The 27,907-nt window shown below is 50.2% G+C and overlaps 2 protein-coding genes across 2 annotated transcripts; both read left to right on the top strand.

The window, feature by feature from the left end:
- The first annotated feature begins 6,755 nt into the window (after positions 1-6,755).
- Positions 6,756-18,730, top strand: DELE1 (DAP3 binding cell death enhancer 1). Its single transcript, XM_075275427.1, has 12 exons — positions 6,756-6,830; positions 8,037-8,145; positions 11,662-11,785; positions 12,055-12,196; positions 13,064-13,219; positions 13,308-13,390; positions 13,560-13,662; positions 13,756-13,901; positions 14,334-14,480; positions 14,885-14,977; positions 15,512-15,671; positions 17,420-18,730. Exons 1-12 carry the CDS (start codon positions 6,800-6,802, stop codon positions 17,941-17,943), a joined length of 1,818 nt encoding a protein of 605 aa, XP_075131528.1. The 5' UTR covers positions 6,756-6,799; the 3' UTR covers positions 17,944-18,730.
- A 3,507-nt stretch (positions 18,731-22,237) lies between these two features.
- Positions 22,238-25,224, top strand: LOC142204626 (catechol O-methyltransferase-like). Its single transcript, XM_075275934.1, has 4 exons — positions 22,238-22,272; positions 22,973-23,241; positions 24,440-24,636; positions 24,927-25,224. Exons 1-4 carry the CDS (start codon positions 22,238-22,240, stop codon positions 25,209-25,211), a joined length of 786 nt encoding a protein of 261 aa, XP_075132035.1. The 3' UTR covers positions 25,212-25,224.
- Positions 25,225-27,907: the final 2,683 nt, after the last annotated feature.

Genomic DNA, 27,907 nt, shown 5'->3' on the forward strand with positions numbered 1-27,907 from the left:
GATGGAAAAGAAGAGAAAAGGGAGAAAGTGAAGAATAAGCGGCTCATTTATAGGAGGATTCAAGGCTGGGTCAACAGTGCCCCCTAGTGGAGGAGAGAAGAGGCACATGCAAAGGATGAGAAGTGCGGTGGGTGACAGATATACAACTAGATATTCCATATGTACTGTAGTATATAGGATATAATGGACAGTATATAGGAAGGTTCCTTCTGCACAATCCAGTCCTGCAGTCAAATCTGCAAAAGCGACGTTTCTGCAACTTGGGGTCTCGGCCTGAATGTGCTGCAGAGACCAGAGTGAATGGCGTAGGATAGGGATTGCCTATTATTCCCTATTATGCAGTCTCAGAATTAGAGTCTATTGACACCTGAAAAAAACGTCTGATGTGGCCCGAACATGGGACCGTGCAAAATCATGGTCATGTGTACGGGCCCATAAATAAGAATGGGTCAGTGGGCTATACGTGACATACACAGACAGCACCCTGACCCACACCTGGGTCGTCTGCAAGGAGCCTCCGGTGACTAATCCACTGCAATGCACCGCCGCAGCGCCGTATACGAGATCTCTCCTTGTCAATTCTTCTTGCAGATTTTGCAATGCAAAGTTTGCAAGCAACCTTGGCCATTCCTGTCTGTGTGCAGGACACACAATATTCCTAACCACAGGTCACCCCAGGATTAAGATCCTTGCAAATCCCTGTATAACCTGCCTTAAAACAATCCTTGCAAGTCGGACCTAAAATGTGAAGTTTTTTTCTCTATAAAAGAAAAGAACACCATTTGGGGCGATCGGGCGCCCGGCTAATAACAGGCCTGTAAATTTGGTCTAAAATCGATTTTCGCTTCTCGTTTTTACAGGCTAAACTCCGGCAATTTCCTTTAATACCTTTCACATCAGAAAAGCCCATTTAACGCGACAGATTATTTCTTTCCTCCAGGTTTTTTTGCTCTGGGTTTGGCTTATTTCGAGAGGGTTGAATGGCCCCCGAGGTGGCGATTATCTGATGGTTGTGCGACTCCTGCTGCCGCCGCAGAATAGACAACTCGGGGGTATAATGGTCGCCATTGTGCTTGCTCTGCACAGGGAAAGACAATGGCCGGGCAGAATGCGGTGCGGCTCCCATTGTGTCCGCACAACGCCGAGATTACATTTCCTGCACAAGGCTCCAGAAATAATCCATATTTTTCAGGGCTCCCAAAATCCCAACTTAATATTAACTTTTGGAAGGTCTGGATAAAATATTTATCATGACAAACAAACAATGGCCGGGCGCCGCGGTGCAATAAAGTTCTGTCCTCAGTTGTGTATTATCTGAAGACGTGCATGTCACCTGCAGTCAGAATAAACACTATGGATATATGCACGCTCATAGGGGCGCACTGACACCCCCATAATGTCTGGCTTATTAGGGGGGCAATGCTGGCGACCATAGGAAGGTGCTGTGACGTGTCATACTTGCATTGGGCCCTGTGGTAGCGGGAGACCCCTTAGTGGGATAATCCTTCACTTGCTGTCCTGCTGTTTCGGGCAGGGGGTCTGGGCTGTCCAACCCCAATGTCCTCCAGACGCAGATGAGTTGAAGGCATTGGTTAGCAGGTGCCATCCACTCCCTAGTTCATTATTCGGACCCTGTCTCTGCTCCTGGGGTCTTGGAACAGTAGGCACGATGTGGTGAGGAAGTGTTTTTCACTTGAACGATGTGGTGACGTCTCAAGGAGGAGAAGGAGGCTTATTTTTCAGCGTCCTGCTTCAATTTCTGCAACCCAATGAATACAAATGCATGCACCTCCCAACCGTGCTGAATTCCGCGGGACATGCACGGATTCGGTGTCCTGTTCCACGGTCCCGGTCGGTGTGAGGTATGTCCTGGTTTCCACTCATAGGCGAGTAAAGCAGAAGCTGTCACAGCTCAGTCCCCGCTTTACCACTGCGCTCCGGCATGTGTAGGGGCGATGTGATGACGTCACATAGCGCCTACAACTATGTGAACAAGTGAGACTGCGGAGAGAGCGGCGGGGGAGCATTGGAAGGTGAGTATAAGTGGGGTTTTTGTGTTACAAATTGAGAGGAACATAATGTAGGGGCCTATGCACCTGGGGGCAGATGAAGGGGGGGGGGGGAATGGCATGAAACTGTGGGCAGAGATGGAGGGGGCCCATGAAACTGGGGGCAGATGAAGGGGGGGAACGGCATGAAACTGGGGGACAGAGATGGAGGGGGACATGAAACTAGGGACAGAGATGAAGGGGGGACATGAAACTGGGGACAGAGATGAAGGGGGGACATGAAACTGGGGACAGAGATGGAGGGAAGACATGAAACTAGGGGCAGAGATGGAGGGGGGACATGAAACTAGGGGCAGAGATGGAGGGGGGACATGAAACTGGGGGCAGATGAAGGGGGGAACTGCATGAAACTGGGGACAGAGATGGAGGGGGACATGAAACTGGGGGCAGATGAAGGGGGGAATGGCATGAAACTGGGGACAGAGATGGAGGGGGGACATGAAACTGGGGACAGAGATGGAGGGGGCCCATGAAACTGGGGGCAGATATGGGGGACATGAAACGGGGGGCAGATGAAGGGGGGGAATGGCATGAAACTGGGGACAGAGATGGAGGGGGGACATGAAACTGGGGACAGAGATGGAGGGGGCCCATGAAACTGGGGGCAGATATGGGGGACATGAAACGGGGGGCAGATGAAGGGGGGGAATGGCATGAAACTGGGGACAGAGATGGAGGGGGGACATGAAACTGGGGACAGAGATGAAGGGGGGACATGAAACTGGGGACAGAGATGTAGGGGGGACATGAAACTGGGTACAGATGAAGGGGTTATATGAAACTGGGGGAGAGATGGAGGGGGACATATAATTTATGGGTGACTGTAGGAGGATCATACTGTGTGTAGACACATGGAAAATTAATGAAAATGGGCGGAGTCAACATAAAAGTGGGAGGAGCTAAAATTACCATGGCGCGCTATGCGTGCCGCACATTTTGTCCCTCTTTCTGGGAGGTATGTACATGGAGGCAGATTCAGGGTGGAATTTGGACATCAGCTTGAGGTGGAAACTTGTACATACTCTAGCGTGACACCTTAGGACAGGAGCACAGCTGGGGGGGGGGGGGGGTCTGTGGGATGTGTCCCCTGTGTGCATTTAAGTTTCATCAGGAGGGGGCGCCAGTCCAACCTCATAAATAAAGCAGCAGATATTGGCAAAGCTACAAATCACTGGCTAAGACACTTGCAGATCAGTCACTTGTACTGGGAGGCTGCAGCACCAAAGCCTTGTATTGATATCCCCGGCACCCCGTATTGCTACACCCCTGAATATTTAGCTAAATCCACACAGTGCACAAACACTGCAGAATATTCTCATGGAAATCACCAATGTCTTCCTCTGCCGGCCTTCTCAGGTCTTTCAACCTTTGCAGAGCTAAGTCATTCCGGGCTGTGCAACTATAAAACATCATTTTGCAAACTTGCTTTCTAATCTCTCAGGACACAGACATGGACACTGCCACCTAATGCAACTATTCTGTGTTTTCCCGACATCTACGTTTTAGGCTCCACGTTGCAGAAATACAGCGTTTTTGTTGCAGATTTTGCGCCATAGTCAGGAGTGGATTCAGCAGAAGGGAAACATCTAAGAACTTCCTTTATATTCTCCATTCCTTTTCAAGCAATTCCTGACTTGGCTCCAAAAAACTGCAGCAAGATCTGCAGCAAAAAGTGCAGCGTTTCTGCAACGTGGGGCCTCAGTCTTGGCGTGACTTATAGACCATCTGTCAGGTCGATGTGTCCTTGCTTCAGCCGTCTTGGTCTTCACTTATGAAAAGTGTCGAGCAGGGCGCAGAAGGAACAAGGTGCAGTGCGCTGAAGACACGACAGATTTACCCCCACCATATATTCATCGCCGAGACACAACATAACATCTTACAAGTTTTTCTTATTCCAGCAGTAAAGAAACAATTCTCTATTTTTACAGCTAAATTGGATTAAGAAGCGTCCGCAGCGGTGCTCGTAGGATTAATGCCAATAGATATTATCTGGGATATTAATGTTACTATACAAAAGTGCAATATATTATTATGGGAACAATGAAATCCGCACTTACAGGCTGGACGGTGTCAATAGAGAGGCGATAAACAGCGGGAGGGTAACAGGAGTATTATGTATATAGAGTAATGCATTGCTGTGTCCTCCAAACCTCTATAGTTCTATGTAGGAGCCATTGCAACCGATGGACGGATGTAACACCCATAGAGACTCGCTACAGTCCCCTGCAGGGAGCAGAACAAGGCGCAGTTATGGCTGGCCGAGGCTGTCATGGTCGTCTGGGCTGATAGAGAAGGAAAGGAAATGTCAGCGACTCTGGGCAGGGTCAGAAGACGTCACCAGATAGAATCGTGACAATGTCCACAGTGTAGACCCGGGGTCGGACCGTCACTCGGTGGCGGCTTTTATTTAGGGCTATACTATAATACATAGAATTCTGCTGCTGTATCTAAGTCTTCTATCTTATGTCTCCAATATTGTTTTTGGGAAAGGGGTGGGAGGGAAACTTATGTCCTCTATTTTTTAAGACCCTGGCAATGCCCCTGAACACGGGGAAGGTGTCAATCACTATAAACGTGGTATATACGGATCCACGAGAAAACGGCACCTGCATGGACCCATAAATCGCATGGATGGCCTCGAGTCACAAAAATGGACAGGAAGAGGACTTTTCCTAATTTTTGCCCCCTGGGAGGCAAAAGAGAAAGAGAGAGATATGGGAGAATTCATAGGCAGTCCCCCGCCCATCCAGAAACATTTAGGTTCCCAGTGGTTGATATCAAAGTCTCGTAAGTCAAGTATGAGTATATGTATTATGGGAAACCCTTCAGTGCAAATCTATCGCAAGCAGAAATTTGCAAAAATTGTCTATTAGTCTTGTAGTTTGATGTTATACTGTATATGTGATTCATGACCTATGGATATATATATATATATTAGAAAGCACTAAGACCCCGCGGCCTCATTGACGGCCATTAGTGCTCCGTGTTTATTACACAGAACATTACATGATACCAGGGAGCCGAGGCAGCGTGACACTTGCTACATTCTCTACTCTTCGTCACCCTAGGGAAATCTCTGGCTGAATGAATGCAGCCCCCTCCCCTGACATGTAGACCCCTGCTGGTGGCAGAATGGCGCTCCATTGCCATAATCAGGATAATTGCTGTCAGAGCCGATATCAATCCACCTCTCCTTCCCTCTCCGCAGCTCGGTGACATCTCAATCTCAGGTCATTAGCGGAGAGAGACAGCGAGGAGGAGAAGTCTAAGAACATGGCTGGGGAGGAGAGGAGAGTCTGGGGGACAGAACTGATGGCATGCTCCCACCCTGCACCGCGGATTTCTGCAAAATTAAATTCAGATCAGAGATTTTGTGCAATAAAATTATCAAGAGCATTCAGAAAAAGACAACAAAAGGTAGCGAGAAAAATCAGGACGTGAAATTGGGCCGATCGTCATTACTGATAGGTAACGTGGGAAGGGGTCAGAGCCCCAAAAAGGTGACATTAGTGTCCTGTCTGCAGGAGAAGGCTTCAATGTCCTGAGCTTACTTAGGGGTTAATGGCTGGATATCCTTAGACTATACCACCGATACATGACGTGTCCTCGGACTCACCATCAGCAGTCCTAGTGCCGCACAGTTGTGGTTCATATGTGGGGACTGTAGGACTGAGCTGCAGAATACGGAGCGGGTCCCATTCCTGTTCCATTTTTTCAGCTCAGTCCCATCTATTTATAGATTTCATGGAAAACAAGGACTCCACACGCATGCTAGCCTTGCACCATCTGTACCCGCACATGACTACAGCCGTGTCCATAAGTCATTCTCAATTTTGCAATCTTTACTGGTATGAGAGTGAAGGCCGTCCTTCCAGGACTCTCCTAGTTTCGGCTGTGTTCACATTGCGGTTCCATTCTATGTCAGATTTCATGGCGTGAATGGCGCAGGATACAGACAGAGATCCGCACTGCACCGTGACTGAGATGGAATAACCCTTAGGCCTCATGCACACGACCGTGCACAGTCAGTATAGTTTATGGCGCGCACGCGTTTCTGTGTGTCACTGCTTTTTAAGCCTATTGGGTTTCCATTTTCGGGTCCCCAAGTGGACCCAAAGAGTGGACACCCGAGCGCAGGTGTGACCTGTCCCCCGGTAATTTGGTGCCCCCCTTTTCCCTCCACTGTCTGGTCTCCAGGGCTTGTCGAATGTGAAGTCCCCACCGCACATGAACTCAACAACCTCAGGAGAGGCGCCTGACATCACAGGTGACATGTGAGGGACAGCTCGGGCCTTCTCCTTACAAAAATAATAGTTGCTAGGGGGTAAAAGACATATTCACTGACCCAGTCAAAATTTACTAAAAATTTGTTTTAGTCATAAAAAACCGCACGGTGATGCTACAACATCTGTTCACACCACATGTCTATAGAAAGTTCAACTCTCTCTTAAAAGAAATCTAATATAAAAAAAACAAAAAACTTTTTAGTCTTCAGTAGATGACACCTTTGTAATGGCTAACTAATAAGCAGTAATGAATAAAAGAAATCCAGACATTGCCAGACTCCAACATGGCCGCTGCCGCATCGAGACTCGGCCCAGTCCTCCGGCCCCGCCCACTTTCAAGGTCACTCTGCGCGCTGTACTCTCACTTTCTAAGCTCTATTGTAAGCAGCTGAGCGGCGCATGCGCAGTGGGGACTGAAGTCCTGTGATCGGGACGACGGCGGCGATGTGGCGGATCCCGGGGCTCCTGTCCAGGGGTGAGTGTCACAGCTGTCGGGGGTCATGGCGGGCTCCGGTATTCGCTGCTCTCCTGCTGTTGTGTCGTTTTATGCAACTTAGAGGAGGCGGAGTTAGTGGTGGAATGCCGACACTGATCGATGACCGATCCGATTGCTTACAATCTATCATCGATCTGATCGTGATGAACGGATAACTCCCTGTTACCCCTTGTTCATAGAGATTGGAGGGCTGTAGGTGGCGCAATTTTTCTGGCCGTTGCATCAGACATATGGACGGAGTGACAGTAAGATCCAATCGGCCACAGATCTGATTGCTAGTCGGTGGCAGTGATGGGTCTGGCTGTCTGTGGCCTCTATAGGGCAGCAGTGACCAACCTATAACTACAAGTCTCAGCATGTCCTGAGCTCTTCCCACTCAGGTAATCTGGCCATGATGAAGAATCTGGTGCCCGGCCGCCCCTTTAATAGGGGCCCCTCCGCTGACCCCGGCGCACTTGCATTTTTTATTTATTTATTTTTTGTAGTCCCCTCCGTTCCTGAGAAACTGCTGCTTGACTCTTTATTGGCAAGTGGGTGGTGTCAAGTAAATGGGCGTGTCCAATCAGGTGTGTCAGGGCTCGGCCACACCCCCTAGCCTGCCTCTGACTCCACCCACCTGACACCATCAGCAGGCCTTCAGTGCATTGCACCAGTGGCAGGATTAATCCGTCCTTATACAGCGCCAACATAAGACGTGCAAAAGGAGCAAAGTCCTCGCCATAGGAGCTTACACTCTAAGGAGGATTGTATGGGGTATCCCAGGAGGACACGCACAGCATAGATTGTACTTATACCATACATAATACCGCCACTTCATGTGTATGGAGCCCCCCCCCCCCTCCAGTGAATTAGGGCAGGTTCCCATCATTGTTATTAATGTCCGTTGCTCTTATCCGTCACAGGATGACAACAATGTACAGGACGGTAGTAGATTTACAGTCCTCACCTATACGTGTCTGCATTGCACCGGTACAGTCATCCACAATCATGGACCCTGCAGTCAGACAGAGGGAGGGTAACGGCGAGGGGCTCCGATACTGCGGACTATATATTGGAGACACTATATCGCCCCTTAGTATTGATTAACCCTTTAATAACATCTTCTATACATAACCGTGTCTCCGCCTCCATCGTATGTCGCCATATACCGCACACTGAGTTTATGATGTCTTTCTTCTGTTTCAGCCCTGACCCGCCTCCATGCAGCCAACGTCCAGGGCTGTGTACATGGCGAGGCCGAAGCCCTGAACCCTTCCTCGCTGATTCCTCTGGGGCAGAATGCGGGGGGCAGGAGGTAGGTGGATGAGGCCTAGTACATCATGATACCTGTGGGGTATAAGGGGATGTTCCTACAGCCATGATGATCCCAACCAGCGGAGCGGCCCGCGCACCGGTATACGAAGGATTTGCAGCAACTTCAATCTGGCCCCTTGTTTATTTCCCCGATCTCTGACCCCCATCCAGTACAAAGGGAGGTGAAATCTGGGCGGAATTTGGTGCCAATATTGAAGTCGTATTCCCCTCGGTGTCCTTGACTCTTTGTGCAGGGCTATGAAACGCGTCAGTTCTTTACGTTCCAAAGTGATATTTTCTTGTACAGATGTCGCAGCCGGCGCTGACATTGCCCCTGTGTTGTAATCTCCGGATATTGTGCAATGTGTCAGGTGACCTGTGAGAGCTTTGGCAGCGCTCGCTTTGTTAGTCAGGTGGAATAGCTGTCTGCAGTGTATGGCTCTGCATGCATGTGTATAGGGTGGATAGCTGGCTGGCTGAGCATGCATGTGTGTATATGGGGTCAGGTGGAATAGCTGTCTGTAGTATATGGCTGGCTGAGCATGCATGTGTGTATACGGGGTCAGGTGGAATAGCTGTCTGTAGTATATGGCTGGCTGAGCATGCATGTGTGTATACGGGGTCAGGTGGAATAGCTGTCTGTAGTATATGGCTGGCTGAGCATGCATGTGTGTATACGGGGTCAGGTGGAATAGCTGTCTGTAGTATATGGCTGGGCTGTGCATGCATGTGTGTATATGGGGTCAGGTGGAATAGCTGTCTGTGGTGTATGGCTGGGCTGTGCATGCATGTGTGTATATGGGGTCAGGTGGAATAGCTGTCTGTAGTATATGGCTGGGCTGTGCATGCATGTGTGTATATGGGGTCAGGTGGAATAGCTGTCTGTGGTGTATGGCTGGGCTGTGCATGCATGTGTGTATACGGGGTCAGGTGCAATAGCTGTCTGTAGTATATGGCTGGGCTGTGCATGCATGTGTGTATACGGGGTCAGGTGGAATAGCTGTCTGTAGTATATGGCTGGCTGAGCATGCATGTGTGTATATGGGGTCAGGTGGAATAGCTGTCTGTGGTGTATGGCTGGGCTGTGCATGCATGTGTGTATACAGGGTCAGGTGGAATAGCTGTCTGTAGTATATGGCTGGCTGAGCATGCATGTGTGTATATGGGGTCAGGTGGAATAGCTGTCTGTGGTGTATGGCTGGGCTGTGCATGCATGTGTGTATATGGGGTCAGGTGGAATAGCTGTCTGTGGTGTATGGCTGGCTGAGCATGCATGTGTGTATACAGGGTCAGGTGGAATAGCTGTCTGTGGTGTATGGCTGGCTGAGCATGCATGTGTGTATACAGGGTCAGGTGGAATAGCTGTCTGTGGTGTATGGCTGGGCTGTGCATGCATGTGTGTATACAGGGTCAGGTGGAATAGCTGTCTGTAGTATATGGCTGGCTGAGCATGCATGTGTGTATATGGGGTCAGGTGGAATAGCTGTCTGTGGTGTATGGCTGGGCTGTGCATGCATGTGTGTATATGGGGTCAGGTGGAATAGCTGTCTGTGGTGTATGGCTGGGCTGTGCATGCATGTGTGTATACAGGGTCAGGTGGAATAGCTGTCTGTAGTATATGGCTGGCTGAGCATGCATGTGTGTATATGGGGTCAGGTGGAATAGCTGTCTGTGGTGTATGGCTGGGCTGTGCATGCATGTGTGTATACAGGGTCAGGTGGAATAGCTGTCTGTAGTATATGGCTGGCTGAGCATGCATGTGTGTATATGGGGTCAGGTGGAATAGCTGTCTGTGGTGTATGGCTGGGCTGTGCATGCATGTGTGTATATGGGGTCAGGTGGAATAGCTGTCTGTGGTGTATGGCTGGCTGAGCATGCATGTGTGTATACAGGGTCAGGTGGAATAGCTGTCTGTGGTGTATGGCTGGCTGAGCATGCATGTGTGTATACAGGGTCAGGTGGAATAGCTGTCTGTGGTGTATGGCTGGGCTGTGCATGCATGTGTGTATACAGGGTCAGGTGGAATAGCTGTCTGTAGTATATGGCTGGCTGAGCATGCATGTGTGTATATGGGGTCAGGTGGAATAGCTGTCTGTGGTGTATGGCTGGGCTGTGCATGCATGTGTGTATACAGGGTCAGGTGGAATAGCTGTCTGTAGTATATGGCTGGCTGAGCATGCATGTGTGTATATGGGGTCAGGTGGAATAGCTGTCTGTGGTGTATGGCTGGGCTGTGCATGCATGTGTGTATACAGGGTCAGGTGGAATAGCTGTCTGTAGTATATGGCTGGCTGAGCATGCATGTGTGTATATGGGGTCAGGTGGAATAGCTGTCTGTGGTGTATGGCTGGGCTGTGCATGCATGTGTGTATACAGGGTCAGGTGGAATAGCTGTCTGTAGTATATGGCTGGCTGAGCATGCATGTGTGTATACAGGGTCAGGTGGAATGTCTGACTTTAGCAACTTGTCCTACCTGCACCGTGCACTCGGCTCGGTCTCACTTTCGTACTTGTTTTTGAGGTTATAAACCTGCCATTGTGTAACCGCAGCGTCACCGCCCAGACATCGCCCTACAGCCGGCGCACACTGACTCCGCCGCCTGCACAATACTCACCGTGTTCTCTAGTGGATTTCATGTTAGGGAGCGTTCACACTACCGTCAGTGTCCGCTGCTAATGTCTGTGCAGAATCTTGTGCAGCCTTAGCATCGGACTGTAGTGTGAACGCCGCCTTACTATTATAGTATAGATTAGGTTGTTGTATTGGTTTTGCTGTTTTTTTAACAACTCTTAAAGGGATTATCTGGGCCTAGTATTGAAGTCTATGGGACTGTGTACAAGTGATCTGTGAGGGTCCCGGGGGTCGGACCCCTGCAGATCGGATATTGATGCTCTGTCTGGCCTTGTCCCAAATAACGCCCCAAAGCGAGCGGAAGGGAGAAATGTCCCAAGAAAGTAAACCAATATTATGTGGTCTTAAAGGGATACAAAACATAGAAAATAACGTCATATCTCTGCACTTCCTCCACTCCCGTCCCCTTAATGCTAATATGCCCCTCCCCCGCCTCCTGACAACGTTGGCCGTACGCCAGCAGGATTGTTAACCTCCCTCCCTTGAGTTGATCACCCGATGAGGATGGAGCAAATCAGTATCAGATTAAAGGGGTTTCCTGGGATTTTTGCATTGCAGATCTGTGGCGGTCCAACCCCTGGGACCCCTGCTGATCACCTGTAGGAATCATTCTATGGGAATGCAAACTGCACCAGGGTAGGCCCGTGGTATAGAAGGCTTCAACATCGGGTGTAGAAGTCATGTGTTCTATACAAAGTCATTATCTCTGTCCTATAGTAACCGGTCACATCCAGATCCTCAGGGTATAGTGTGAGGTTTATTCACCAGCGCCCCAAGTGGTCGCCTCCAGTATCACACGTGTCTTATCCTACCCGGGATCTTTTCAGTTGAGGGGCCTCTGACGTCTCACCCCAATGGTCGGATAACGTTCCTTCTGCTTTCCAGTTACAGCTCCCAGTCCGCGGGTGAACATGGCGGCCAGAATGGGCAGAGGCAGAAGAAAAAAGGGAACTTTCAGTTCTGCACCGGTCAGCTGCCGCAGTGCTCCATGCTGGATGCCTTTGGGGTGGTAAGTGCACGGTATATATATATATATATATATATATATATATATATATATATATATATACACACAGTATGTTACCGGGACGTGTAAGCAATAGGCCTGTGAGACTGACCCGCTGCTCATACAGAAAACACTGAGGAGAGGTTAGCGCTCCAGAGGAGAGCACATAACTCCACAATAATGCTGCAGCAAGTCCGACTGATCACAGCGCCCCCCTGGGGAAGGAGCGTCCGCTAATAGCAGATATTATACTGCACTATCTCTTCTTTTAGGGTGCCGCGGCCGTCTTTTTCCTGCATTTGGCCCGACAGATCTCATTCCATTGCTCCACCAGTAGTTCTCGAGAAGAGCGAAGTCCCCGGCGCACTTACCTAGAGGAGATCCTGACAACTCTGTCCCCGTACAACAATCTCTGTAAGTGTGAGCCGGTACCTACTGTATATACCATTGTGCTGATCTATCTATCTATCTATCTATCTATCTATCTATCTATCTATCTATCTATCTCCTATCTATCTATCTATCTATCTCCTATCTATCTATCTATCTATCTATCTATCATCTATCTTCTATCTATCTCCTATCTATCTATCTATCTATCTATCTATCTATCATCTATCTTCTATCTATCTATCTATCTATCTATCATCTATCTTCTATCTATCTATCTATCTATCTCCTATCTATCTATCTATCATCTATCTCCTATCTATCTATCTATCTATCTATCTATCTATCTATCTATCTATCTATCTATCTATCTCCTATCTATCTATCTCCTATCTATCTATCTCCTATCTATCTATCTCCTATCTATCTATCTATCTATCTATCTATCTATCTATCTATCTATCTATCTATCTCCTATCTATCATCTATCTATCATCTATCTATCATCTATCTATCTATCTATCTATCTATCTATCTATCTATCTATCTATCTATCATCTATCATCTATCTATCTATCTATCTATCTATCTATCTATCTATCTATCTCCTATCTATCTATCTATCTATCTATCTCCTATCTATCTATCTATCTCCTATCTATCTATCTATCTATCTATCTATCTATCTATCTATCTATCTATCTCCTATCTATCTATCTATCTATCTCCTATCTATCTATCTATCTCCTATCTATCTATCTATCTATCTCCTATCTATCTATCTCCTATCTATCTATCTCCTATCTATCTATCTCCTATCTATCTCACATAGATACATCTGTTATAATGTTACATTTATTCTACACAATTCTTTTCTTTTTGTGTGTAAAGCCGTAAAAAGTCACATTGTGCCAAAAACCGTCCCCCCTCGTACCTGGAATGAGCTGCGTTTGCAGAGTGAGGCCAACCAGCAGGATGCAGATTCCTCCATACAAGGCGCCTCTACAGCGTCCTCTAGTGGTCGAGCCCATCATGTGACTGAACAAGGTAAGCCCGGAGGTAGCCCCCCCCCTGTATCTGCCCCCTGGGGCTATTAGATTTATCACAAATCTTCTTCTTGACCTTCCTCCTCCAGGAGATTCTCAGTCTGACGACTTCCTTGGTCTCAGCTCTTCATGCGAACTTGACACTAGAGAGGCCGAGACGTCGGCTCCAGAGGTAACGGCACTGATGACGGGGTTATATGGGGCGTATGGTGCGGTTTTTTCATAGTGAATGATGGCTTTATTATTAATGCAGATCCATCTGGATGTCCGGGCTCAGGCGGGGCGAGGGGGCGGGGCCTGCACTTGCTGCAATGTTGGGATTTTTCATTTTGTATTTTTAGCCATTGGAACCAAAGGAAGAAATTGGAGACTCTCTTCAGGGCGCCGCCTCGCGACTATTGGACGTAACGGAGAGCAGCGTGCCGACCGCGCTCAATATCTTTGGTAAATATCCCAGACCGGTGGCCGTGGAGTTATGACACAACTGTCCCCTTACCGGAGCCGATCCTTATTGGAGATCCGCTTTGTCTCCTGCAGGTATCATCAGCGCACGGGACGGCCGAGACTACAAAACCGCCTTCAAGTTCTTCCTGGAGTCTGCAGAGGCCGGATACGGCAAGGCTCAGTACAACGCGGCCGTATGCTACGAGAAAGGGAAAGGTGTCGGCAAGGACATGGCCAAAGTACGTGCTCATATCCCCGGGGGAGGGGGAGGGCAGGGGATTTATAACCCACAATCCCTCACTTATAGGATTATCACCGCGGGGTGTTACTTATAAAGGAGTCAATACATTGTATTTAGCTCACGGTCGCAACGTTCTCTTCTCTAAAGCCTTAGAAATGGCTTCAAGTGTACAGAATGGGGCCCAATTGCCAAAGAGGCCTCCTTGTGAATGGAACGTCGTTGCGTTTGTGTGGCCGGCACTCCAGTCAGTTCTATGGGCTTGTGGGCACGGATTACAGTCCTGGTGGCCACATAGAAGTGAATGGAGCCCCAGTTTCGGTCCCCTGTCCTCCTGATTGTTAGGGGTCAGGCCCACAGCGATCAGACACTTAACGGGACAACCCCTTTAAGTCCATCCAGAGTTCTTATGTGTCTGTTCTTGCTCCTCCAGGCCGCGGCGTTGTATCTCTCGGCTGCCAGAGGGGGGCACCAGCAAGCCAAATATCGCTACGCACGCTATCTCCTGAACGCCAAACCCGAGGACGCCCGGCCGGCAGTGACTATGCTGGAAGAAGCTGCTCAGGCGGGGGTGAAGGAGGTCAGTGACGGAGGAAGGTGTAGTCATACGAAAGGCCTCCATGATGGTTGGGGGCAAATCTGTCACCGTAATACCCCACCCTAAGAGCTGGATATCCTATATATACACACCAGTCTCCCTATACACCTGCATGCCTGGCCCAGCTAATGTGTGCATGTGTTATGGCTGATTCCGGGGGGGGGGGGGGGGGGGGGGGATCATGTATGAAATCCAATACGCCCTCCCCATATTTCTTTCCTCTGATATCTGATGCCATGACATTGAGTCAGGACACCCCCATACACTATAGTGGTTTGGCCTTCTTTACTGACGACATTTACTTTGCTTTCCCAAATGCAAAAAAATGGCAACAAAACCAAATTTTTGCTTTCCTTAAATTTTGCCCATCTTTCCTCTCTCTGCAGGCACAGGCCTATCTGGGCGTCTTCTATAGTAAGGAATCCCATTCCGATCCACAAAAAGCAGCGAGATATTTTTGGATGGCTGCTGAAAATGGGGTAAGGAACTGGTGCAGGCGCCCTCACTGTATGTGCAGGGGTGTAGTATATGGGTTATATTGGGTTATCGGGGGGCTTGTCCCGTTACAGACACTGTGGGTAGGGATAAGGGTCACTGTGCTGGGGGGACAGATACACAGGTTACACATGGGGACAATGTGGGGGCCATTATACTACAGCTGGTCGCCATTATACTACACGCGGGGGCCGCCTTCTACCACACGCGGGGGCCGCCTTCTACCACACGCGGGGGCCGCCTTCTACCACACGCGGGGGCCGCCTTCTACCACACGCGGGGGCCGCCTTCTACCACACGCGGGGGCCGCCTTCTACCACACGCGGGGGCCGCCTTCTACCACACGCGGGGGCCGCCTTCTACCACACGCGGGGTCCGTTATACTTCACGTAAGTCAGTTATAAGAGATCGCCATTTTGGGGTTACTTGGTTGGAACCTCCGCACCAGGTGACACCATGTGCAGATGGAACGTTTCACTTCTATTTAATTCATCAATATCGCTGCCCCCCTATTTCAGGATCTGCAGAGTCGCTTCCATCTGGGCGTGTGTTACGAACGAGGATTCGGCGTCCCGGCCAGCAGACAAGAAGCTCTGAGACATTTTGAAAGAGCCGCAAAATCAGGCCATGAAGCGTCTCGGGAGAAACTGGTAGAGCTGCGGCCGCCGCTCACTACAGGTAACATGTCACTTTTATAGCGCCAACGTATTCCACAGAGTGTTACAGATATAGTATCATACACTGCCCTATATGGGGCTCACAATCTAAAATCCCTGACTTTGGAGGGTGGGAGGAAACCGGAGTACCCGGAGGAAACCACCAAACACGGGGGGAACATACAAACTCCTCGTAGGTGTTGTACTGGGGTAGGGTCGAACAAAGGACTCCTGCGCTGCAAAGCAACCGTGCTTAACCCCTGCACCCCCGCGCTAATCCCCGAGCCAGTGCACTAACCCCCTGCACTACCGCGCTAACCCCAGCGCTAACCGCCGAGCCTCCACAGTAACCCCCTGCACCACCGCGGTAACACCCGAGCCACCACGCTAATCTCCGAGCCAGTGCACTAACCCCAGCGCCACCGCGCTAACCCCCGAGCCAGTGCACTAACCCCAGCGCCACCGCGCTAACCGCCGAGCCTCCACAGTAACCCCCTGCACCACTGAACTAACCCCCGAACCACCACGCTAATCTCCAAGCCAGTGCACTAACCCCCCAGCCACCACCATGTTACCCCGTATATTACCATGTGACCCACCGCTCTGTATAACTTCGGCCCCGACCCTCCTGAACTTTCTACTTCCAGATTTTGGAGTATTCTTCTTATTTCTGGCCCAGAGATTACACCGCCTGATCCTGGATTACGAGAATTAAACTCTGTTGGGTGATTTTTAAGCTTCACTTTACCCCAGATTTTAGCTAGAAATGGCAGGAAGGAACATTTTAACCACTTAATGACCGGGCCAGAAAAGCTCATATTGACATTTTTGCAATTCTGTACACCGATGTTAATCCCTTCCCCCGCTGCCACTCGATGCTGCGGTCGCAGCTTCGCATTGAATACAATGGGCAGATTGAGCCCTGCCTTTTTAGTTGGGGTGTCGGGTGGGTCCAGGGCTCCTTAGCAGGCTGTATTCTAGGAGGATCGGTAGTCTGCGGCTTTACACTGACTGTGCAGAGTCAAGGCTCTCCTGCATTGTTGTGATGTCCTTAAAGAGAGAGGTTCTGGCTACCTGCAGCCGCCACTAGGAGGAGCTCAGGAGCTTGGTGCATACGCTTCAGCATATAGGGCTGACTTCCACATCCTGACTTCACCACTGCAAATGGCCTAAAATAACAAAAGTCTATTACTTGCCCATCCTCCAGTAATCCAGGACTGCTGCAGCTATCCTCTGTGAGCATTCACATGCACCAATCTGTAGCTGCAGCCACCACGTGCCCTGTCATTGTCCTTTAGATAAGCATGACTACTTTCTTCCATACATAGCACCACTTCTATGTGCAGGTTATGTGTGGTATTGCAGCTGACCCCATTTACTGCAATAAAGCTGACCTGCAATATCTGACTCAGCCAATGGACAGGGGTGGTGCTGTTTCTTCAGGTCAAAGCCTATGCAGCAAATATAGAGTTTATTCATCATTGACTGAGCAGGGATTTCAGTCAGTGCATTGCAGGTTATTCTGAATCTTTTCCCACACACCAGTATATGGCTGTATACAGCGGCTTGCATGGTATATTCACAATTCTCAGATATACAAGTCGCCCCCCCCCCCCCCCCCCCCCCCCCACCAGTGACCCTGCACCTTCAAAGCAATATTTTGGACTTGTCCTCTTGCTTTCCAGGCTTTTCCTGTGGCTCTGGCTTCCTCTCCTCCGGAGCCATTGTTGTCTGCTGGAGACTGAAGTTATTCTTGTGTTTCCTTCGCAGGACTCTCTGCTCCTCTGGCAAGTCTACGATCAACAACCTCCAGCCCTTGTCTTCCTGTTTTGGAGCGAGTGAAGGTCCGGATAGAAAACAGCAGCCACTTGTCTGCCGAGAGCGTCGGTAACCCGGGCCTACCCCACACCTGGAGCATTGGGAACCTGGGCCTACCTCATTCACTGAGCACTGGGAACCTGGGCCTACTCAACTCCCTGAGCCACGGGGACCCGGGCCTACCCCATTCACTGAGCTCCAGGGACCCGGGCCTACCCCACTCACTGAGCTCCAGGGACCCGGGCCTACCCCATTCACTGAGCTCCAGGGACCCGGGCCTACCCCACTCACTGAGCTCCAGGGACCCGGGCCTACCCCACTCACTGAGCTCCAGGGACCCGGGCCTACCCCACTCACTGAGCTCTGGGGACCTGCTGATATCTCCGGCAGAGAGCAGCGGCTTCCTCCTGCCGCCCATCCATGTGACAAGCCTGGCCCCTCCGATGACCTCGCTGAGAGCCATTGGGGTTGGATGAGTGTTGTATACAGCAGGGATAAGCTATATATTACTGTATATCCAGGCGGTATCAGGACGAGCCTCTGCAACATGTACTCGAAATAATTGCCTGGTGTTAATAAGATGCGCTGGTCTTGCGTCGCCTGTAATCCGTGTCACCCACGTGCCTTAATTCAGCTTCAGCAGGGATTTTATTAATGGCCGACCCGGCAGAATCTGCCCCCTCCCCCACAGTTCTGTGGGGTCCAGAGAATGGTAATGTATTATACTGGGCATCTTCACCTAAAATCATGCTTATGGGGGAGGGGCATGACACTACTTTCATGGGTTGCTTTCTGAATGATGGATCCCAGTAACCCCCGACTGTCCGCACAGAGTTTTACTAGGGTCTGTTATTGTATCGTGGTCAGAACCCAGCGCAGGTGTGACCGACGTCCTACATGTCACCACTATATCATGTTATTGATACAAAAGCGCACAATGAGAATATTCAGTCTGTAACGTCAGTGCGAGGCCGCAGCCGTCCATTATAATAAGCGTTTACCGCCTCGTAGTACATGAGGTGACGCCGCTGATCTCTTTGGTAGCCACTTACCATCAGACGTCGTCCCCATGGCCTGTGCTGGGGCTGCGCTGTCACTTTCGGATGGGGCGGCTTTCTGCACTCTTATGTCAAAGAACCGCACAACCATGCAGACAAAATATATGCACCCCATTATAATAATGGGGAACCGATTACATGACCTCATCCACATTTATGGTGGTTTATTAATTTGTACTTAATTTTTTTTGTGCCTTTTCATGTCCTGTCCTATTATAATAAAAAAAAACATCAAAAACCTAGTGTTTTGATTTTTATTTTGTTAAACTACTGCTGCTCCTTGCCTCCCCCCACTGCTCCTCCTCTCCCCCACTGCTCCTCCTCTCCCCCACTGCTCCTCCTCTCCCCCACTGCTCCTCCTCCCCCCACTGCTCCTCCTTTCCCCACTGCTCCTCCTCTCCCCACTGCTGCTCCTCCTCCCCCCACTGCTCCTCCTCCCCCCCACTGCTCCTCCTCCCCCCACTGCTCCTCCTCCCCCCACTGCTCCTCCTCTCCCCACTGCTCCTCCTCCCCCCCACTGCTCCTCCTCCCCCCCCACTGCTCCTCCTCACCCCGCTGCTCCTCCTCACCCCGCTGCTCCTCCTCCCCCCGCTGCTCCTCCTCTCCCCGCTGCTCCTCCTCTCCCCGCTGCTCCTCCTCTCCCTGCTGCTCCTCCTCCCCCCCACTGCTCCTCCTCCCCCCCACTGCTCCTCCTCCTCCCCACTGCTCCTCCTCCCCCCCCACTGCTCCTCCTCACCCCACTGCTCCTCCTCTCCCCACTGTTCCTCCTCACCCCTCTCCCCGCTGCTCCTCCTCTCCCCGCTGCTCCTCCTCTCCCCGCTGCTCCTCCTCTCCCCGCTGCTCCTCCTCACCCCTCTCCCCGCTGCTCCTCCTCCCCCCCACTGCTCCTCCTCCCCCCCACTGCTCCTCCTCTCCCCACTGCTGCTCCTCCCCCCCACTGCTCCTCCTCACCCCTCTCCCCACTGCTCCTCCTCTCCCCACTGTTCCTCCTCACCCCTCTCCCCGCTGCTCCTCCTCTCCCCACTGCTCCTCCTCTCCCCACTGCTGCTCCTCTCCCCACTGTTCCTCCTCACCCCTCTCCCCACTGCTCCTCCTCTCCCCACTGCTCCTCCTCTCCCCACTGCTGCTCCTCTCCCCACTGCTCCTCCTCGCCCTTCTCTCCGCTGTTCCTCCTCACCCCCCTCCCCGCTGCTCCTCCTCTCCCCACTGCTCCCCCTCACCCCACTGCTCCTCCTCTCCCCGCTGCTCCTCTCCCCGCTGCTCCTCCTCGCCCCTCTCCCCACTGCTCTTCCTCTCCCCGCTGCTCCTCCTCTCCCCGCTGCTCCTCCTTGCCCCTCTCCCCACTGCTCTTCCTCTCCCCGCTGCTCCTCCTCGCCCCTCTCCCCACTGCTCTTCCTCTCCCCGCTGCTCCTCCTCCCCCTCTCCCCGCTGCTCCTCCTCTCCCTCCTGCTCCTCCTCTCCCTGCTGCTCCTACTCCCCCTCTCCCCGCTGCTCCTCCTCTCCCTGCTGCTCCTCCTCTCCCCACTGCTCCTCCTCGCCCCTCCCCACTGCTCGCCCCTCTCCCCGCTGCTCCTCCTCGCCCCTCTCCCCACTGCTCTTCCTCTCCCCACTGCTCCTCCTCTCCCCGCTGCTCCTCCTCGCCCCTCTCCCCACTGCTCTTCCTCTCCCCGCTGCTCTTCCTCTCCCCGCTGCTCCTCCTCGCCCCTCTCCCCGCTGCTCCTCCTCCTCCTCTCCCTGCTGCTCCTCCTCTCCCTGCTGCTCCTGCTCCTCCTCTCCCTGCTGCTCCTGCTCCTCCTCTTCCTGCTCCTCCTCTCCCCGCTGCTCCTGCTCCCCCTCTCCCCGCTGCTCCTCCTCACCCCTCTCCCGACTGCTCCTCCTCGCCCCTCCCCACTGCTCCTCGCCCCTCTCCCCGCTGCTCCTCCTCTCCCTGCTGCTCCTCCTCGCCCCTCTCCCCACTGCTCTTCCTCTCCCCGCTGCTCCTCCTCCCCCTCTCCCCGCTGCTCCTCCTCCCCCTCTCCCCGCTGCTCCTCCTCTCCCTGCTGCTCCTGCTCCTCCTCTCCCTGCTGCTCCTCCTCTCCCTGCTGCTCCTACTCCCCCTCTCCCTGCTGCTCCTCCTCTCCCTGCTGCTCCTCCTCACCCCTCTCCCGACTGCTCCTCCTCGCCCCTCCCCACTGCTCCTCTCCCCGCTGCTCCTCCTCTCCCTGCTGCTCCTCCTCGCCCCCCTCCTCACTGCTCGTCCTCTCCCTGCTGCTCTTCGTTGCCCCTCCTCACTGCTTGTCCTCGCCCCTCTCCCTGTTGCTCCTCCTTGCCCCCCCATTGCCGCTCCTCGCACTCCTCGCTGCTTTTTGCACTTTCTGCTACAGCAATGACATTCTGACACTGATATGTGACCCTGGAGCTTCTAAACATGGCGGACCTGGAGTCCATTATTAGACCTCATGGACACAACAGTGCAGGCCGAGGGGTCTGGTTTTATGGATGACATCGGTGCCTTCCATCCCCCATTGACTTCAATGGTTGGGAGTTTTGTTCTGATGTCACAGATCAGGATAGGACCGACTCTATAATCAGAACGGATCATCGGACCCCCTTCAGTGTGCAGGAGGCTTTTGGGGTTCCCTCTAGTAATGGGGACCCAGTCTGGTACCATTAAGGCTTTGTCTCCACTGACTTTGCAGACTGAGCTTAGATTACAATAGGGGTCTATAGTCATCCGAGTTCAGTCCCATAATATGGCGTCCTCTTACACCTGCATGGATGACTGTAGTCTGCATTGTGCCGTAGGTGTAATATTAGGAAGACCGTGGCCTGGACACTATAACCTTTAGTCGTGTCATCTAAGCCGAAGCAATACTTAGGTTAAAGGGGCGCTCTGGGATTTTTCAATTGATGGAACTGCAGCAAATTCTGCAAGGTGAGACCTCGGCCTGTAGTGGTTTCCGCCATAGTCTGGGCAATGTCTTATTCTTACTATTGGCTTCCTATTTCTCGGACCTATGACAAGTCTTCTGGTCAGGGATCCTGCTCTGCTATTCACAGTCTATGGCTGAGTCAGACCCGTAGCCTGGAATGACCACATGCATGCTCAGCCCCATCCCCGATCCTGTGGTTATATGATCAATGTGGATTCTGCCTTTACCTCCAGCACAGACGATCTTCTTGGTTAATTGTTTCCTTGAACTTTGACCTGTGCGGCCAGAAAACGTCTTCACTTGGCTACAATAAGTCATCTATTGTGCGGGTCCATTACTATCCTCTTCCAATGAATAACATGGGCCCTGCGCAGACCGCTCATATTCCTTCTGGCCCCCAAATAATTTAGGAATTCCTGAGTAACAGAATAAGGAAGCTGAACATTCCTGGATGGACGTCTCAAGACGTCGGCCCCATTCTGCCGCTTGTTTTGCAGCCTGTGCCGGACGTCTCATCCTACGCTCTTCCGATGGCCATTAACCACAAGACGCAAACCAACAGGAAGCCGATGCTCGCAGCCTCTTCCCTTCCCTCTCGCACGTGTCGCTCGCTCTTCTGTTCTTGAGGTTTTGTGTTTTTCTTCCTTACAGTAGGAAACAAAACCTAAGACGGTGCCAAGGCTGAATCTTATCATCCCCGGGATTGTCTTCCCATCTCTCTGCTGTTACTCTAAGACTGGTCTCGGCCTACCTAGAGGCAAATATATTGTAATATTTATTTCTGTTCTTCATATTGAGATATGGACAATGATAATAGTAACGCACCAAGACGAAGGTGCTGGAATGGAAGATTAGGAGAACGGAGAAGAGTATTGGGGAAAATTGGGCAATTGGACCTTATAGGGTTGGGCGTAGAGGTATACAGTTCCGTATAGTGTCTGGTATATAGGATTTGCACACAGATCTTGTTTCACTCCTAAGTCGTGTGCAAGGGCCAACAGTCAGTGAGCTGGGCCGTCTGCAAGGGGCCTAAGAGCGGGTGCAGGGCGGGTCCTTGAGGATAAGCTTTGCTTTTTGAGCTGCCTCCTTGTATTCCCCCTCCGCCTGGTTACTCGCTGCATATATCACAGGTAGGATCAGCTGTATACTTCCTGGTTATCTGACACTACCTCCCCCGCCCGAGACTCCATGGAGCGCATATATACCGGGTAAGAGTATATAATGAATCAAACTATACAGAATATGCCATGAGGCTCAGTTTCCACTGACACTCCTCTTATATTCATGTGACATTGTTACTGTGCAGAGAATTCCATTGGAACCTTCACAGCAGTATCACATGGTAGTAGCTATAGTGTAGTATATAGTGTAGTATATAGCAGTCACATGACTTCGTGGACTTCTTTACTAGTAAGGGTGATTTTCCAATGCGGTTCACTACGTCGAGCCCTAGCCCAGGATTTGGATCAGCACCGGTTGCGCTGCGGAATATGTTGGCGCTATAGAAGTAAAACTTTTTTTTTTAACTATTTCAGTTCCCTGTCTTTTATCTCCTCACAATCTTCCGTCCTGGCGAGCGGGGTGTTACTGCCGCTGGCGGCCGGTGCGGCCTGGGCGTTATACCGATATCACCTCCGACCATCGGACACACGTCGGAGTGTAGATGTGAAGACGCAGCAGGCTCTGCGCCGATATGTCCTGTTTGCGTCCACCCATGGTAAACCGGACAGCGTGCTGCAGGCGTTTCAGGAATACGCCGGGAAGGATCGTGCGGTGAAGGGGCTGCTATTTACTAGAGAACAAGGTATGGCCGAAATAGGAATATATTACCCCAGTCTTATATACATTGTGCATCCAAATATTGGGGACATAAGGAGTACTATGTGCCATCAAGGAAACGTGGGCAGGGATGTATTACACCATACATGGGGGACACTGTGGGAGCCATTATATCACATATGTGGCCATCCTACTGGGTGTTAGGGCCATTATACTACATGAGGGGGCATTGAGGGAGCCATTATACTAAATATAGGGCCATCCTACTGAGTGTTAGGACCATTATACTACACGTATGGGCACTGACGGAGTCATTATATTACATATGGGGCCATTATACTACATGAGGGGGCATTGAGGGAGTCATATTATATATGGGACCATCCTACTGGGTGTTAGGGCCATTATACTACATATGGGGACACTGTAGGAGTCATTATATTACAAATGGGGCCATCCTACTGAGTGTTAGGACCATTATACTACACATATGGGCACTGACGGAGTCATTACATTACATATGGGGCCATTTTACTACATATGGGGGCACTGAGGGAGCCATTATACTAGATATGGGATCATCCTACTGGGTGTTAGGGCCATTATACTACATGAGGGGGCATTGAGGGAGTCATATTATATATGGGACCATCCTACTGAGCGTTACGGCCATTATCCTACATATGGGGGCACTGTAGGAGTCATTACATTACCTATGGGGCCATCCTACTGAGTGTTAGGACCATTATACTACATGTGGGGGCATTGAGGGAGTCATTACATAATTAACAAAGCCACCAAAAAAAGCCTTATCGTATTGCTATTTATGTGACCACTACTTTGGAGGTACTCGGGACACTTTCTCACCTGGGGTACTTCACCTGAAAATGTTGAGAACTCTCAGGGCTCCTAGGAACCTATCTGACCCATTTCTTACTTCTCATTGGTCCTCCTCGCATCGTCTAGCGGTCTCTGACGGCCTCCTTGGCGATGTCGTGTCCGCGGGGTCACCACTGAGGCCTGTGATTGAGCCACCAGTGGTCACATGGGCACAACGAATGCCATAAACAGTGTCATGCCCATGTGACCACTGGTGGCCCAATCACAGGCCTCAGCTGTGACCCCGGGTGCCTGATGTCACCGGGAGAGTACCAGATACCTCGAGAAGGCCTAAACCAGCCCTGTTACCCTTTGGGGGGGTTTTTTAACTTTGTTTTTCGCAGATAATTTTCTCAAGGACGTAGCCAAACAATGTTATCCCAAAACCGCCCTGGTGCTGGGCACTCAATGTGGATATGCCGCTATACGTCTCCTGCAACTACTGCCCTCAAGTGCAATGCTGTATGCAGTGGAACAAGAGGAGAGCATGGCCGAATCGGCCGAGGAGATGATCTTAGTTGCCGGCTTCAAAAATAATCAGGTAAAAAAAAAAAAAAAAAATTTCCGGAATATTTTTCTATATGGAATATTTACTCTTGGAAATGCATCAGAATTTGGTGCAAGTTGGTGCCAAAAAGTTACCATGTTATTTATAACACAAAGTCTAGGGCAACCTGCTAGGGCGTGGAGCTTCACCCCACCAGGCTACTGCCAAACCCCATCATGGAAAATACTAACTTACCTTGCAAAAATTTCTAATCTCTCGTGACGTTCCACACCTTCAAGAGAATTTTGTTTTGTCAACTAATGTCCTCTGCCTTGTTCCTCCAGTTTCGGCTGTTGTGTCAACAGCCAGTAGACGCCATTCATGACCTGAAAAGCCAGTTTGGGGTGAAGATGGTGGATTTCGTGCTGATGGACTATCAATGTGACCGCCATGTTGAGGGTTTACTGGCTTTGACCGAGTCTGGAATTCTTCACCCTGGGACTGTAATCTTAACTAACAACCCCGACCATCCAACAACCAAAGACCTCGTGAAATACATCGAATCTGCTAAAGAATATAGAATGGTGGATTCTTACAAGGGATTACTGAAAGTGGAATATGTGCAATGACCAAAGGATGTGAACGGACAGATCGGAGCCTTAAAGGATTAGAAAAAAAAATAGGCTTTCCAGTCTACAAGCGGCAGCCATCTTGTTCTTTGGTTGTGTTGAGTATTGCAACCCGTGGAAAGAAGTGGAACCGTCCTTGGGAACAAAAGGCATACCCTATATACTAACCCTGCAGGACAATCCCTTTAACCAAGACTGTCTAATGGATTGAACTATTTATTTGTCTGATGGTGCTTTTGATAAATCCAGCGGTTTCACCTAGTGTATATAATGCTCTTTTTTTTTTTACTCAAAATAACCTTCTCATTGATCTACAGCTGCTATATATGGCCAAAATTGTAAACCCCTATAGAAACTTTCCTTCTGATCATGATGGCCAGGCTTGACCTACCAGAGTGAAAACGGAACTTCCCGAGGGCCCATATTCTGACATGAAAAAGGGCCCCAGAAATGGCAAATGACAAATCACTATATGAAACTTGGCATCTTTGGGACGCCTTCCCTTGTCTGCAGGCTCCCTGTAATCTCTCCTCATTTATCAAGATATTCCTCCAATTTCATACCATAAACACTAGACTGGGAGGAGGGGGGAGATGAAGCTGCAGCCTCTATACTAGAACCTGTATGCTGTGAGAGGGGAGAGGGAACAGAAAGGACTCAGGACGCATGCAAGACAAAGTGGCTGACAATTTGGGCAGGTTGTAAGTGTTTTTGACAGGGTTGTAGAGTCATGAGCCTTGAGGACCACCGTTGTAGATGACCTGGTCTTTCAGAGTCTAGGTAGGTAGTTCCCACAATCTGGAAGGTCGGGGACTAATACGGAGTATAGTTTCTCCGCAGTATTGCGGTGATATTTCCTATCTGCTCGGCCCCATAGACTGCTGACATCAAAGGGAGCTTAGAGGATGTTCTCCGACCACGGGAAGTTCTAGATGGATGGGAGTGGACAGATATCACTCAGCAGCGAATACAGAACATTACATGGATGAATGGCCTCTGAAAACTTCCTGAACATGGCGTACTTGGCCAGAGGGCTGGGGGCTTTGCCCGAGTACGGAAAGACGTCCCAGTACAAGATGAGATTTCAGCATTTTTATTGCAGTGAACACAGTTCATATCAGGAGACGTAAAAAATATACAAAAAATCTAGAAAACTCAGCTAAACCTTGATAAATAACTTAAATAAAGAACGTTCCAAGTCAAACCCAAGTTCTCGGCCCGGCCTGGTCCGTTATGGTGGATTCTGTTCAACAGAAAGTTTTTGGATGTTGAGTAACTTGTTGGGGTTAGCAGTAGGTCAGTAATAGTAAACCTAGTGTTGATAAGATGGCGGCCCCAGGGTACATGCAGCCCCCATGTGCTTAAACAGGGTGTCCAGACATATGGCCAATGGTGGTTGGTAGCGAGCCAACACCCGGCTCCAGACCGACCATCTGTATGCAGTGGGAGCTGAGCTGCAGTAAGGGTGCCCCAAATAGAGCCTCCGACCCCCTATTGTTTACAGGCCGGGTGCCCAAACTGGCTCCATACAGTTAGGTGTCGGCCCCAACTGATCAGACATTTATGACCATAAAAATTGGTAAATTTTTGTATTTCCCATGAAATAACAATTCTGGAAAATCTATCCCATTACTCTCCATTGTGCTCTTCTGATGTTAGGAATAAATTGTCAACTGGGCGTTACCATTGCCTTAAGGGTGTGTCCCGGCACTGTCTTAAAGCACTGATTGGACAGTGTTAGAGTGTGCAGAGACACACCCAGTTGCCAATTTATTCAGAAATTCGTTGGAGGGTTACCCACAAAAAGTCAGACTATGTGTACCCCGTGACCAGCCCCCGTGATGCCTGCTGTTGGGACCCCCACATGTCAGGCTAACCCCCACCAAAAACCGTACAATCTCTGCAAAAAGATTCAAAAAGACTTCTCTTATATCGTTTTATATTGACGTATCTTACACCTTACTGAGCCAATGGAAGAAGGAGGTCGGCCTGTAGAGTATTAAGATCAAAGTCTGGAATAAATTGTCTGGATGATATACAATAGAACAAGCGCAGAAGAAAGTGGTCGTATCTAAGATAAGTCGTCTGGTCTCGTTGTCGGCCCGTTAACCTCCATCTTAATCGTCATTGTCCATTTACATTGACTTCACAAATCAGGGTTATATACATGATGGTTCACGAATCTCATATGTCAAGGAACCGTTCTCCAACCAACCTCCAACTATTGTATGGACGGCAAGTTGACCCCGGTCATGGGACGCGCTCGTTGCCTTTGGTAGCACCAGTAGTAGGATATATATTGTCCATGCCCGATCATGTTACTGTATAGTCAATGTCCTACATAGTGAGATAGTCCACTCTTATTGACCATACTGTATAGTCAACGTCCTACATAGTGAGATAGTCCACTCTTCATGACCATACTGTATAGTCAATGTCCTACGTAGTGAGATAGTCCACTCTTATTGACCGTACTGTATAGTCACCCTCTTACATAGTGAGATAGTCCACTCTTATTGACCATACTGTATAGTCAATGTCCTACATAGTGAGATAGTCCACTCTTATTGACCATACTGTATAGTCAATGTCCTACGTAGTGAGATAGTCCACTCTTATTGACCATACTGTATAGTCAATGTCCTACGTAGTGAGATAGTCCACTCTTATTGACCATACTGTATAGTCACCCTCTT

Source organism: Leptodactylus fuscus, chromosome 5 (assembly GCF_031893055.1).
Source record: "Leptodactylus fuscus isolate aLepFus1 chromosome 5, aLepFus1.hap2, whole genome shotgun sequence".
NCBI lineage: Eukaryota > Metazoa > Chordata > Amphibia > Anura > Leptodactylidae > Leptodactylus > Leptodactylus fuscus.

What these genes read in the sequence shown, in the direction of transcription:
- DELE1 (XM_075275427.1), top strand. Translation starts at nt 6,800, where the DNA reads ATGTGGCGGATCCCGGGGCTCCTGTCCAGGG. An exon ending in TGCTGGATGCCTTTGGGGTG is followed by an intron (nt 11,786 to 12,054) that starts GTAAGTGCACGG and finishes CTCTTCTTTTAG; the next exon opens with GGTGCCGCGGCCGTCTTTTT. An exon ending in CCATCATGTGACTGAACAAG is followed by an intron (nt 13,220 to 13,307) that starts GTAAGCCCGGAG and finishes TTCCTCCTCCAG; the next exon opens with GAGATTCTCAGTCTGACGAC.
- LOC142204626 (XM_075275934.1), top strand. Translation starts at nt 22,238, where the DNA reads ATGGACAATGATAATAGTAACGCACCAAGACGAAG. An exon ending in GCTATTTACTAGAGAACAAG is followed by an intron (nt 23,242 to 24,439) that starts GTATGGCCGAAA and finishes TGTTTTTCGCAG; the next exon opens with ATAATTTTCTCAAGGACGTA. An exon ending in CCGGCTTCAAAAATAATCAG is followed by an intron (nt 24,637 to 24,926) that starts GTAAAAAAAAAA and finishes TTGTTCCTCCAG; the next exon opens with TTTCGGCTGTTGTGTCAACA.